At 33.8% G+C, this 15,117-nt stretch overlaps 1 protein-coding gene across 3 annotated transcripts; it reads left to right on the forward strand.

Annotated features, from left to right (window-relative positions):
• Positions 1–95: 95 nt before the first annotated feature.
• Positions 96–14,451, forward strand: LOC111059058 (maltase A2). 3 transcript variants are annotated; one of them, XM_022346669.2, is made up of 7 exons: positions 96–386; positions 2,095–2,270; positions 5,379–5,528; positions 6,808–6,983; positions 8,728–10,041; positions 12,046–12,293; positions 13,578–13,815. In XM_022346669.2, exons 2-7 carry the CDS (start codon positions 2,096–2,098, stop codon positions 13,801–13,803), a joined length of 2,289 nt encoding a protein of 762 aa, XP_022202361.2. In that variant the 5' UTR covers positions 96–386; position 2,095; the 3' UTR covers positions 13,804–13,815. The 3 variants fall into 3 exon arrangements, with proteins under 3 accessions (XP_022202361.2, XP_039295462.1, XP_039295463.1); XM_039439528.1 differs by having other exon boundaries at positions 104–288; positions 13,578–14,451; XM_039439529.1 differs by lacking the exons at positions 96–386; positions 2,095–2,270 and adding an exon at positions 3,256–3,389 and having other exon boundaries at positions 13,578–14,451.
• Positions 14,452–15,117: the final 666 nt, after the last annotated feature.

Raw genomic sequence — 15,117 nt, forward strand, 5'->3', positions numbered from 1 at the left:
TATCAAAACGCTTACGTTTTCTGATGTTGGCAGAACTGATTTCTATTGATCGTTCAAATTGTACCGCGAACCGCGTCCGCAAAAAACTAAGATGAGGGGAAAAGGGTGATTCAGAAATAGAATTATTCACTCCACTCCACACATTTCCATCTAGTAGGGGCTCTAAAATGTGATCGCAGCATTAAAAACGAAATGAGTTCACTTGACTCCAATATTTAGGGGTCAAACAATAATTTCAGATTAACTACTTTGCGCGTCTTCTGATTAAACAAATTACTGAGACAAAGTGTAGTATCAGTTGAAAGTATTTGGTGGAGTGTTGAGCTGTGTTTTAAATATTTTTGCTGTGATATTTGAGTGCATTTTTAACTAGTAAATAGCCACAGGTGTGTATTAAATGATACATCTGCATGCTAGATAATTAAAATAATTACTTGTTATCTCATAAAAATGTTTTTCAACATACTGCATCATAAACCTCATTTACAATTTAGAAAATCTTTGAACATCCATCAATTTTATTTATTCAACTACGTGAATGTGCATACATTCATATAGTGCCAAAAGATTGGCTGGTATCCAATCAATCTAGTCTATTTTGAGTGCCATTACTACATTTTATAAAGTAAACCGCACCGTGCATAATACGTGCAAGAGGTATAGTAATGCAAATTGAATTTATTTGTCATGAAAATAACAATTTTCACAAATTCAAATTGAATACATGATGATTGATGATACAAGTTACCCAATATTGAAAAAATGATAGTCATATTGCGTTTACAACATTGTATATAACTATAACAACATTTAATTCTCAATTAACTTGTAAAAAATCACTAGATCTTGTTCAATCATAGTTTGGGGTTTCTCTTAAAATCTTTCCGAATTATATATTTGTATGTACCAACGTATCAATGGATGAATAATAATGAATATGACAGATTTGATGAAAATAAATGGATGAATAGAAAAACTTCCAAAATGAACAGATCTAGCTGGCTTAAATGTGAACGATTTTGATCCTTTAAACAATTTTATCATTTTGAATGATGTGTGTATTAACCATACTAAATGATTGAAGAATAAACGCATATATAGATGAATACATAATTCCTTCCCTTTCAGAATGACAGAGAGCTAGCAGGCTTGTATGTGACCAATAATATAAATATACTCATTGGTTTTCACCTTACCAATATTAATAATTGATGAATGAATTAATAAGTTTATGGATAAATAGCTTGCTCTTTCAATTTTCAATGATGTGTATGTATTCACCAGAATAACAAAATTCAGGAATGAATAAATGAATTGCAGTAATCAATAAGTTTCTATTCTATAAATTCATTTATGAATCGAGCAATATAATTTATTCAACTGTGAAATTACAGTTATTTGTTTGTAAAGTTGTAAAAAAAAATATTGCAATTGATGTGACCTGTGCTATATTTTGTGAGCTAAAGCTTCTAAAATGTTCTCTATTTTACAATACTTGTTGATAATAAATAAGTTTCTTCCTATAAATAGATGATAGGCATTATAATTTATTAAAATGTAAAATCATAGTTATTTTTTTGTAAAGTTGTAGAAAAATATTGCAATTGATGTGACCTGTGCTATATTTTGTAAGCTAAGCTTCTGAAATGTTCTCTATTTTTCAATACTTGTTGATAATCAATAAGTTTCTTCCTATAATAAATAATGGGACAATATAATTTATTCAACTTGAAATCACAGTTATTTTTTGTAAAGTTGGGGGAAAATAATTAGGCTATATAATAGATGTGACCTGTTTTATATTTTGTAAGATAAGCTTCTGAAATTTTCTCTATTTTTCAATACTTGTTGATAATCAATAAGTTTCTTCCTATAGATATATGATGGAGCAATAAAATTTCTTCAACTGTGAAATTACAGTTATTTGTTTGTAAAGTTTAGAAAAATATTGCAATAATTGTTGTGAACTGTGCTATATTTTATAAGCTTCTGATATCTTCTGTATTTTTCAATACTTGTTGACATGGCCAGTTGTGAAGTGTTTTAGCTCAATAAAATTGAATTTGAATTTTGAATAAATAACTTCTGTTTCAGAATGACAGAGCTGGCAGGCTTGAGTGTTACCAACAATGTGGATCCTTTATATTCGCCAGAGACAAGATCTCCTGAATTTCTTCTGGTGGATGAGGAGTCTGCATCCACTTATCCCCTTCTCACCCCATCTCCGCCACATTTCGATCATCCCCTAGCTGTTCTGGATAGCAATAAAGGTATTTATACAATGAAAGAGTAAACACTTCAACTGAAAAGTTGTATAATATGAATCTAAACTGCTGAGAGACTTATCAATCATGGGTCTAGAATAAGAATTTTGATTTGCACACAAAGATATCATTCCAACAAAATTATCAAGAGATACAAAATTTAAAGAGAGACTTATCAATCATGAGTCTAAAAATCTCGATTTGCACACAAAGATACCATTCCAACTAAATTATCAAAATATACAAAATTTATATAAGGAATCAGATGAAGAAGAACAAGTTCAAAAGATACAACAATTGAAAACTATCAAGTCATTAGTTAAATACAAACTACAAATGTTATGTTATGGAAGAATCAGTATCTTTTTTAATCCTGATCTTCGATAAAAAATGATATTATTTTGTAATTTCGCAATGTTGTAATGTTATAAATGCAATAACTTTTTCAATACCTGGCATGTGATAAATAAATCAATCAATCTTCAGTATAGAGTCTTCTTTTCTTATCGTAAGTCAGAAAAGTAGCCTGCTAAAACAGTGTCAACTTGATCAAATAATAGAGTAAAATTACAGTTCAAGATATTACTGCAATCTCTTATTAATTTATTCTCCTATCAGTATTGATATTTCTATAGGCCTACCTACTGTATTCGAACGTTTGAAAGAACCAATAGTTTGTAATCCATCGGAATATTATTTTATATTTCTATACGGTAGGCCTACTGTATTCGAAAGTTTGAAAAAAACCAATGGCCTGTAATCCATCGAAATATTATTATTGTTTGAAAGGTTTTGCCAGTAAAAACTGAGTATCAATTACCAACAAATGACTAGAAAAACATTTTATTACTATGAAGAATTTACAGATTGTGTGATAAAGGCGACTTGGGAATAGCAAACAAGTATTTCGATTTATTTTATTGACAATAATGATTGCAATTCATGTTATCTTTATTATTCAGTGGCCAATGAGAATTCTATTTTTTTCAATTTTTGTCAATAATATCAATATAGGTTACACATATGCTGACATTATTATATTCTGAGTGCCTTGAGTGAGAGGGTAGTAGTTTTACCTTTTGAATATCCCATATAACTGCAATACTTCACGTTTATCAATGTACGGTATGTAAATGAATAATATAAATATTATTGAAATATGATAGATGTGTGAAATAAATTATGCACTCCCACAACTTAACTTGGCATACTCAACTGTTATAATAGTTGATTATTCTTTTGTTTCTTCATATTATGTTCATGAATTAATCATTCAATTTCCAGTTCTATAGCAAGCTCACAGAAGTAAAAGTTTATTCATTTATTATCATTCACAATCAACTTAAGGACAAAGAAACAGACTACAGTCCAAAACTTCTTTTCATCCCAATTTCAAAAAATAAAAGTTTTATACCATATAATTCACCACAATCATCACTTACAAGAATTTCCACAGTCTAGAACTGAGCATTGACTTATTACTGGATGTTTATCAATAATGTTATTGTAAAAATCAATTTCATGCAGTAAAATCATGATTAAACAGCCTACAAAGTGAATTCTCTTTCATAATGGGTAACTCACAATATAATTATTTACATCCTGTCAATTCTGTTCATGAAATTGTGATTTTAAATAAAAATACTAAGAAATTGTCAAAAACACCGATTTTATTAAAAGTAAAAAGATTGGTTTCAATTGTTACACCATTGTCAATCTCTGACAAAAACTATCTGTGGTTTTTGACAATTTCTCAGTCATAACCATTTTTTCTATTTATTTTTATTTCATTGACAAGCATGAATCATAATTATAATATACACCGTGATTCAAAAAGAATACCACAACTTTGAAAATCTGTATTTAATCAAGGAAACATAATTGACCGAGCGAAGTGAGGTCTAAGATTCAAGTCGACGGTTTGGCATTTCTCTTAATGTTTATATGTTGTGCATTTACGGCGAAACGCGGTAATAGATTTTCATGAAATTTGACAGGTATGTTCCTTTTTTAATCGCGCGTCGACGTATATACAAGGTTTTTGGAAATTTTTGCATTTCAAGGATAAATATAAAAGGAAAAAGGAGCCTCCTTCATACTCCAATATAAGAGTAAAAATCAGACCTTATTCATCATATAATCAGCTGACAAGTGATTTACACAGATGTGTGGAGAAGCCAGTCTATTGCTGTATTTCCATAAGGTCTATAGTTTCAATCAGAACTTGTGGATGAGAAATACTGCGTGAGGTCTGCTGTTCACAGAACTACTAGTAGAAACTTGGGTTGTAAATCGGAATGAAGAGTATTAAAATAAGTTTTTCCCCACTAGAAAACAAGTTCACAAAAAGAATACCACAACTTTGAAAATATGTATTTAATCAAGGAAACATAATAGAAACATGGGTTATAAATGAAAATGAAGAGTATCAAATTAAGTTTTTCCCAACTTGAAAACAAGTTCACAATTGTCAATGTGACCCCCTCCAGACACTCGAGTGATATGAATATGATATCGAACTCGTTCCACACCCTCTGCAGTGGAGACAGAGCACTTCATCACTGGCCTCCAAGTAGCCCTGACCTCACCCCCTGCGTTTTTTTTTTCTATGGGGGTACTTTAAAGATAAGGTGTATCAACCGCCTCTACCAGCTAACATTGAGGAGCTCAAACAAGAAATTTAATAACAGCAGCTATATACAAACTGTTACGCCCGATATGCTACTGAGGGTGTGCAACGAGTTCGATTATCATATTGATATCACTCGAGTGTCTGTAGGAAGTCACATTGACATTTGTGAACTTGTTTTCAAGTTGGGAAAAACTTAATTTGATACACTTCATTTTGATTTACAACCCAAGTTTCTATTATGTTTCCTTGATTAAATACAGATTTTCAAAGTTGTGGTATTCTTTTTGAATAACGCTGTATAATATAATTGGGGGAAGACAACAGGCACAGCCCAAAACTGTCTTCTAATATAATTTATTATACATTAATTCACATAACTTGAATCTAAAAAGGAGCTCGACTTTCATCGATTCAACACTGAAAATAAACTTTATGAATGATCTATTCTTGAATTTTCATTAATTATTGATTTTGTTTTTCAGTTTTGGCAGCCTATGAACGTCAACTCAGCCCCAGTAGCATAGACCCTGATCTATGCAACTCGTTTCCCCCTCTCTGCACCCCGGCTGCACCAATGGGAGGCGCTGATTTCAGTGACGTCACAGGATCCAATAATGTCGCCAATGACAAGGGTAACAACCGAATCTATCATGGCATGAGTCTAACAGATACGCAATAACTGATGCATGCTAATATGCTTTCAATACAATTAACAGGTAATTTTTACTCACATTGTAATAATTAGTGATTTTACACTTACATTACATTAGTTAAAATAGGCTGTAATAGGTAAATTATAGTAGCCTAGATGACACCTCTAGATCTCGAATTCATGGAATGTATTATCAGATCATAGATTGATATCTATTTGACTAACTTTTATAAAAACATTGATTCCTTATTAGACGCGTTTTTAAGACTATGCAAAATTTGATAACTATAAAGATCAACTATATAAATTATGATAATATGACACATATAGACCTTCAAGGAGCAATTCAATTTAGGAATTTAACAATGATAATATTCTACTCCACTAGATACCCTAAGTTATAGGAAATTCAATAAGTTATCATGTTGAAGTGCTTTAACATATAGAACCATTATCTTTATCAGTTTGATATCCAGAAAATCAATTCATTTATTTCGTAGAATCTATTCAATATGCGAGTTTATAATATGTTAGTTCAATGCACAAATACATCAATATGTCTTAGTTTTGAGTTAATTTTAACTGACAAACTATTCTATTATTATTTTTTTTTGTGGTTGAGAAGTTGATATTGTGGTAATTATTCATATTGAATGAAAAATACTAAGAATTGTCAAAAAACCACTGATTTATTGATAATTATCACCGATAATAATAACCGGTCTTTCTAATTATCAATAAATCAGTGGTTTTTTGACAATTTCTTAGTCTTTTTCATTCAATTCTATTATTTTTTTCAAAAGGTGTTTTTTTAACTATACTGATAGAACACCACTGTTAAATCATCCCGGATTCATTGACTGCATGTACACTTATATTAAATAAAGTGGAAGTCAAAATTATTTTCATGATTTGTGACCGTTGATAAATGAATTAAATAAATAAATTAATTAATAAATGAATAGATTTAAAATAGAAATAAATATAATAAATTAGAAATAAATATAGATTTACGACTTGTGTCGGTACGTTTTCATTCACTTATTATATTCATATTTAATTTTATCCTAAAAGTAGTTTCGGGACCCCTAGAGATAACGTCCAGCCTTAATTTTTTAAATTTATATTAATGATTGTTTCTATAATTTGAGACTATTGATAATATTAAGACTAACATAATGTACGACTTTTGCAATGTTGATACGTTTTCATTCCATAATAATTGATATTTAATTCCATTTTTTCCTAATTTTTTGTAGTTTCGGGACCCCTAGAGATGACGTCCAGCCTTCACAACACCCTGGAGACACGCAGCAATGGAATGGCATCTTCTTCTTCCTCATCTTCTGCGCTCCAAGACGCGGCTGCATCAGCTTCTGCACAACTTCTCAACCCCCACCACTATCACAATTTGGCTGGAGATGTCGCTTGTCAGGTACAAATATTAATCAATCAATCAATATTAATTGATCATTGATATTTATTAGTTTTGATTGAAGGTTAGTAAACGGTACTATATTATGAAGAACACATTTTCCAAGATTTAAATCTGTGTTTTGCACAACTAGTACCTATATACACCACTTGATTATTGATTAACTAATTCAATTAATTTTACAATAAACCTTATATTAAAATTGTTTTAATCATTGATTTCCAATGTATCTGCTCTGCTGGGCTGACATATAGGATACCAAGAGAGTTCTTATCAATATTATTATTAAACGAAAATATTCATATTCATATATTCATTCATATTTATTCATATATTTATTGTATAAAACATTACAATCATAATACAATTATGATATTGGAGGAAAAAATGAGCTGAGCCTATACTATTCCTCTCCAAAAATTTTGATAAAATGTTAATGTTGTCCAAAAGTTAAGGTTATTTCAAATAATAGGGAAATTAATGAAAAGTTACACACTGCTTTGTCACTTGATTTTCGGTACAGGAATAATGATTTGGAAATTTTGAATTTTTAAGGTTGATTTTATACTCTAAATGAATCACAGAATTTATCACAATAAATTAAAAACTCAAGAAATACAAATTAAATGATGTAAATTACTCCGAAGACTTCTGCTACTTTTTAATAAATGCAATATCTCAGTAATTTCCATTTGAAGTTCTTATTTTTACACAAATTTACAGGCTAAAAATTTCAAGTTAGTTGCTAGATATAGTAGTAGTAGGCCTACTTATTAAAACGCATTAATCTTATCAATTTAACTCATTATATTAGGCCTATATTTAGAAAAAAATTGCACATATTCAGTCTTTTTGACTACATTGCAATACTAACTATTTTTAGAAAAACTTCGATTGGAACATTTTTCTTGATGATACTGTTAGATTGTTTAATCTTAGTGCCGGTTAAATTTTAATCGTGATTAATTCCATGAGAACAAATCAGAGAAACCGTATTACCAAAAAGGCCTTCTCTGATTGGATTTTAATTGCTGTACAAAAATTCAATTCTATTTGTGGTTTATAATCCTATAAAATATTTTTTTTTATAAAATACAGTACGGTAGCATAGATAAACAATAGCGTAAGTAGATATCCCATGGTATAGGGCGTTTATGTCGCAACTTTTACTGTTATTCCAAGCTGATAGTTCACGTAGTTTTTTCCCATGCAGCTGTGTGACGTTGGTAGTCTCTCAAATTGTGCCGTTCATACACTCTCACCCCAACAAAACTGACAATAATCGGCTTGAGATAACAGCAAAAATTGCGACATAAATTCCCTATACCATGGGATATCTACTTACGCTATTGTCTGTCTATGACGGTAGTCAAGAGCCACATATTAAAGAGTATACATTTCTAAAAGTTTTCCTCAAACTACAGTATCCCAAACACGAATTCTTGATTCTTGCTTCTTTTTAACATATATTTTCATACATAATAAAAAATCCTGAAAATATTTTTCATTATTGGGCTTTATTCATGCAAATAATTGAAAAACTATTGTGTTTTTACCATACACAATGTATGGTAAAATGTAACATACATAAGAAGCAAGTTTATATATACACTATAGACCTTCATCTTCATGTCATTAACAAGACCTGATCTGAAGACTTTACTACATTCACCAACATAAATTATACTACCACATTACAGAGATTATTTTTCGTGATTTTGATTCACTATCGTTTCTTTTCCAGGAAAACGGCGGCATAATCAAACCAGTCCTCTGCAGCCTCCGCAAAACGCCCGACTACTGTTTCGTGTCATGGAACTGGCCCCTCATCCGCAAGTTCTGCTTCTGGTCGGTGATGTCCATGATGGTCGCCTGTGTCTGCATCATCATCACCTACGTCACAACTCTGCCCACCAAGTGCGACCCGCAACGCTCCTGGTACCAGGGATCACTCATCTACCAGATATTCCCGGCCTCCTTCAAGGACTCTAACAATGATGGGATCGGGGATCTGAGAGGCATCAACTCAAGACTCGACTATCTCAAAACCCTGGGAGTTCGAGCCATCCGACTCAATTCCGTGTTCCCATCCGAGCATTTTCCCGAGCACTTCTACAATATTGAAAACTTTACAAACATCGAGAAAACTTTGGGTACTATGGAGGATTTTCGAGGAATGGTTAAGAATCTACACAAAAACAATATCTCAGTGATTTTGGATCTCCCCTTACACCCCTACTTCAAAACATTGGATGCTAGACATGTCTCTAACCTCAACCCAACTGAAACAAACAGACCTAACCTCAACAATGCACAACCTAACCTCAACCCCCTACAACCTAACCAAACTCCAGACACTGTTGTAGATAACATCAACAATGGAGGAGTTTTGGACACATCTGTTAGAAAACAAGATAAAGTACGCCATGTTATTGTGAACAATCACATCTTGAACGGAAATCTGAATAAAACTGACTTCCAGGGTTTGTTTAATGCAAACACGGCTACTGTACAACCTGTAACCGAAGATCAGGGACCCAGTTTGGTGTCACAGATCTTGGAGTTCTGGTTGAAAGAAGGTGTGGACGGGTTTTATTTCAAAGGTTTGGAAAAATTTGTGAACGATGAAGGGTTTGTAGGAGAGATACGGAGCTGGCATCACATTTTGAACCGATTTTCAAAAATAGAGGCCGAGAAAATTATGATATGCTCGTTGAAAGTTGTGGCAGCAGTTGAGAATGACGGCCCGTTAGATGTTAACCCCAGGTTAGCTACGGTTCTAACCAGGTTTAGTTTGATCGACGTTTATGTGGAGAAGGCGGATGCTATCGAGGATTTGGTGAGGTATGTACAGAAGGGAGTGGTGCGGTCTGATCCTGGCTTTCCCTGGGCTATGTGGACTACGGGCGATACCGAGGTTCCTAGACTGGCTTCAAGACTCTATCAGAAAAATGAAACACTGGCATTGTTGGCGGTACAGATGATGCTGCCTGGCACGCCATCTCTGTTCTATGGAGACGAGATTGGACTGGATAACATCGATGATCATGATGGAGAGGTGAATATTAATTATTTTTACAATAGTATACAGTGTCCCAAAAGTCATCAATTATAATAAAATATGACCTCATGGGTGATGACTTAGTTGCACACTCTGTATAATTATGATTGATAGAATTGAATTTTCAACTAACTCAATCCTACTAGAATTGAGGATGAATGTTGATTTTACTCAATTTTTCCTCTAAAATTGGAATGAAGTAAAATATTGTTGAATTCCCTCACTTTCTCGGTCAGATAAAAATTGAAATTCAAAACTTATTAGGCTAGTTTCACATTCATTCGGTTCGTTTCGTTTTCGGCAAATTCCGATAAGTGTGAAACGGTAATTCGGTTTGAATTCGGTACCGAATAGAAACCGCACAGAACCGAACACCCACTTGACTCTAATAAATTCCATCAGGTTTCAATTCGTTGCTAGTGAGAGGCTACTTTCACACACTTTCGGTTCGGTTCGTTTTCGGAAAATTCCGATAAGTGTGAAACGATGATTCGGTTTGAATTCGGTACCGAATAGCAACCGCATAGCACCGAACGCCCCCTCGACACGAATAGGTTTCATCATATTCGAATTCGTTGCTAGGGAAACAGGAAAAAAGAAAGTATTTTACACACGCTTGCCTTTTTTGTTTTTATTTTAACCTGATATCGTGATTTTATTTGTTTCAAAATTTTCCCAGTCAAAATCATATGGTCAATTCATTTCTTTTAGTTCACAGGAACATTTTTTTCTCAATGAATAGTTTGCTAAAAAAATATGAAAAATATAGATTGAAAATCAGGGAGAATTTTATTTTTTATTTTCCCACGAATATTACATGATTTTATCAATGGAGAGAAGAGATGAAGTTTATATACCATGTGTCAAAACAAGGAACAATTTTTCAATTTAAAAAAATAATCTCTCTGAACATCCAAAATTACCATAATCAAAAAGAAACTATTCAAATAATTCACAATATTTTCAATTATATTTAAAATTTTGTTGTTCAAGAAATAAAATCTTACAATTTAACACAAGCTGTTATATTTAAATTAATATACCAGCATGAACTGTGAAAATCCAAACACAGCTGTGTTTCAGAAGAAAATACCTAATTAGAGCCGTACGAATTGAAACCTGACATGTATGAAAGCCTCATTCGTTTTCGGTAACGAACCGAACCGAACCGAAAACGAACCGAACCGAATGGAACCGAATGCGTGTGAAGCTAGCCTTACTCTCAAACCACGGTATATATAAGAAGTATATTTCATCTAAATACCGTGATTTAAACTACTCGGAAGACTACACTCAATATTTTTTTGAATACTGTATTGACCAAATTATTTTTGACCTCAATGCTTATATACTATGTGAAATATCTGGCAATAAAAAATATTGAATCTTGATTGAGGGTCATATACCCCATTTCGGTTTAAAAGGTGATTGAACACCTACTGGTTTAAACCCGGTATATAGCCTAACACCTAATAAATGAGGCCAACTATTTATTGACCGAGCGAAGTGAGGTCTAAGATTCAAGTCAACGGTTTTGCATTTCTCTTTATGTTTCTTTAGAATATTATACATCATAAATCAGCTGTCGAGTGGATTATAAATTGCATGCAATTCAATATCTCAATGTAACTTGGTGAAAGAAACAGCTGTTGTGTAGACTATTAATTGCATGCAGTGAGGCATGCAATTGATAACTTGAAGTAGCTTAGTATTTTCTCTCGATTTTTCTCTGCTTTCAACTCGGTAAGATTGTGATGATATATCATAGCTGTTTACATCAAATTATTAGCATTGTCGATACAACAACCCAAACACCCATTAGTCGTTTATACACCGATATTTCGCCGACAGGACAGAATTAACTCTGATGGACAGTATTAGAGGAGACTGTGGTTTATAACTGCGCGAGGTCTACTGTTCACAGAACTACTAGTGTAAACCTAGATTAGTGTTGAGCTTAAAATATTTATTGAAAAACGATTATTTCTTATCCTTTTCCAGCGTTCGGACCTCTCACACGCACACAGCCTAGCACCCATGAAATGGACGCTGACTCAGCAGAACGAGGCGCGTCAGCAGTTCGCCAAGCCACTGGTGCTGGGATGGATGCCGGAGGCGCGGGTACACGCACCCCAGGCGTCCAAGCGAGTTCTGGCTACACTGAGCGCACTCAGGGAGAGCAGCCCTAGCATTTACATGCAGGCCAACTGGAAGGACCGACAGTTGATGACTACCAACTGTTTCATAAGGTAACAAAAAATTGAAGATTTATTTGGCCCGTATTCTCGATAGCAATGTAAACCAAGTTCAAATTGATCCACGATTAAGGGCCATTAGCCCCCTGTGGGTTGGGGGAGCTTTGAGTCGATCATCGTACTCAAGAATGTGTTGAAAACCAGAATTGATCCACAGTATCCATGCTTGTCGTAGGAGGCGACTAAAATGGACGTCAAGGCAATTTCAGAAGTAGCCTTGCCTTCAAACCCACGGGATCTGCCCCATCAGGGCAGTTTCGGAGGGGCAAAAAGAAAAACCCAAGAGACCAGAGACGGGCGAAACTCTAGGCACAAATGTGGGTCAAGAGGCTGAGTCGAGGGTGGCCGGGCGCCTAGAGGCAGTTTGGCGTCCCCTCTCTCAGCGGAAGGATCTACAAAGAAGGCCAGGAGTGGAACTCACGTAAGTCACGAGGACAAATCAGTCTGAAGAGACTGCCAAGCATATCACACTGGATTACGACAAGGATTTGTTGGTCAAGAGGCTGAGTCGAGGGTGGCCGGGCGCCTAGATGCAGTTTGGCGTCCCCTCTCTCAGCGGAAGGACCTACAAAAAGGCCAGGAGTGGAACTCACGTAGGTCACGAGTTGTGGGTGGAGAGACCAAACCTCACCAATGCTCAAAGAAGGGCGGCCATTTAGGCAAAACTTCTTTGGAGAGGTGAGGCCTTGCACCCAAAAAGAAAAACCCAAGAGACCAGAGATGACTGGAACTCTAGGCACAAATGTGGGTCAAGAGGCTGAGTCGATGGTGGCCGGGCGCCCTAGAGTCAGTTTGGCGTCCCCTCTCTCAGCGGAAGGACCTACGAAAAGGCCAGGAGTGGAACTCACGTAGGTCACGAGGAATCAATGCAGTAGTTTTCTAGAAATCGTGATTGGTGTTTGAGTAGAACACACTGGAGTGCATTCAACTTCATCCTGTTCAATTCAAAGAGAATCTTTTTGTGTAGTTGAGAAGTTGATATTGTGGTAATTATTCATATTGAATGAAAAAGACTGATCAAAGTCAAAAAAACCACTGATTTATTGATAATTAGAAAGACCGGTTTCGGTTATTACACCATTGTCAATCTCTGATAAACTCTCTGAGTTAACCACTGATTTATTGATAATTAGAAAGACCGGTTTCGGTTATTACACCATTGTCAATGTCTGATAAACTCAGAGAGTTAAATCAGTGTTTTTTTTGACTATTTCTTAGTCTTTTTCATTCAATATCAAAGAGAATCCATCTAAAAAATTCAATTTTTCTAATTTTCAGATACCATGAGGACAACTTTATCCTACTAGAACGTAGATACCCGAGACGGTTCACCTACGTGGTGATTGCCAACCTGGGCACCACTTATAAAAGCAGGGATTTATCCACCATTTTCTACGGCGGCCATGTTTTAGCCGATCACAACGGAAGATCTGGATTCTTCATGAAATTTGCTGACTTGCATTTGGCGCCTGGAGAGTTTTACATCATAAGACTGGATAAATAGATGGAAAATCATAAAAAATAGGCCTAGTCCGAATTTCACCCACAGATCATGATAAATCAGATAAAATTTGAATTTAGGTTTCGGATCTCACCTAAAAATCAGTATAACTGTAATTATTACTAGAGAGTTAAACATCATGAGACTGGATAAATAAAAAATGTCCGGATTTCACCTAGAGATCATGATAAATCAGATGAAATTTGAAAATAGGATACGGATCTCTCATAGTAAAAAGTAAATTCGTATGGCTTTTGTTGGTGGGGAGTCCCTTGCGGGAAGGTCCCACCGCCTGAATATATAATTTAAGCCGTCAATGGCCCATTACGACTGTCATACTTCAGCCGGGATCTCCCATAGTAATCACTTGAGACTTCTACATCATATGACTGGATAAATTTATAATCATCAAAAATGGTCGGAATTTCATATAAAAGTTATGGTGAATCAGATGAAATTTGGAGGACCTGAAATTCATAAAAAATATTATTAATAGCCTACCTTAATTCTAGGTTTGTAAAACTGTAGGTCCATACAGAAATTGATGTAACAGTTTGAAACAATTTCAAGGAAAGATTGAAATTGTTGGACCAAAATGTACTGATGGAGTAGACAATACAAAGAATTGGAATAAAGATTTTTCATTAGAAATTGTCTTGATTTCAATGGTTATCCTGGTGCATTTTCTCAACACATTACCTACCCTTGATACGTTTCAATATTTATCTTTCAAGTTTACACTTTTTACCGCTTTCATCATTGCCATAATGCAGTAATGATGCAAGGTAATTTAGATAAATGTATCTATTTTAAAGTTACTTTGGGGACAAACTTCTAAAGATAGTCGTTGTGTAATGACCTTAAAATTAGTCAGTATGAATCTAAACTTACAATACACATAATGTATATACATATGTAGTTATTTTACAATTACAACTGGTATTTCACAGTCAATATTGAAGATTATAGACTTTTGGCAAAGCAAAATGCATGAAATTTACTTTGAAATACAATTTGTATGTTTATGTATTATTGAATAGACTTAAAATGTTGTCAAAAATCCACTTTAATTAAATAAAAATTAATATTTTACAGCAGCACACACGAAAGCATGCTCCTGTGAAATATTAATTTTTATTTAAAGTGGATTTTTGACAACATTTCAAGTCTATTCAATTATGGAAAAGTTCCAACATCAACATTCACACTACAAACTTAATTTTATGTATAATATTAAAATATAAAGTTTGTATACTCATAACAAAAAATACATAAGAGTATTTCGGTACGGAAATTCATATAGATTATATTGACTTA

This window comes from Nilaparvata lugens, chromosome 13 (assembly GCF_014356525.2).
Source record: "Nilaparvata lugens isolate BPH chromosome 13, ASM1435652v1, whole genome shotgun sequence".
NCBI classification, from domain to species: domain Eukaryota; kingdom Metazoa; phylum Arthropoda; class Insecta; order Hemiptera; family Delphacidae; genus Nilaparvata; species Nilaparvata lugens.

Coding starts and splice junctions, on each gene's coding strand:
- LOC111059058 (XM_022346669.2), top strand. CDS start 2,096: ATGACAGAGCTGGCAGGCTTGAGTGTTACCAACAATGTGGATCCTTTA. Junction 6,984..8,727: donor CTGGAGATGTCGCTTGTCAG/GTACAAATATTA, acceptor TTTCTTTTCCAG/GAAAACGGCGGCATAATCAA. Junction 12,294..13,577: donor ACTACCAACTGTTTCATAAG/GTAACAAAAAAT, acceptor TCTAATTTTCAG/ATACCATGAGGACAACTTTA.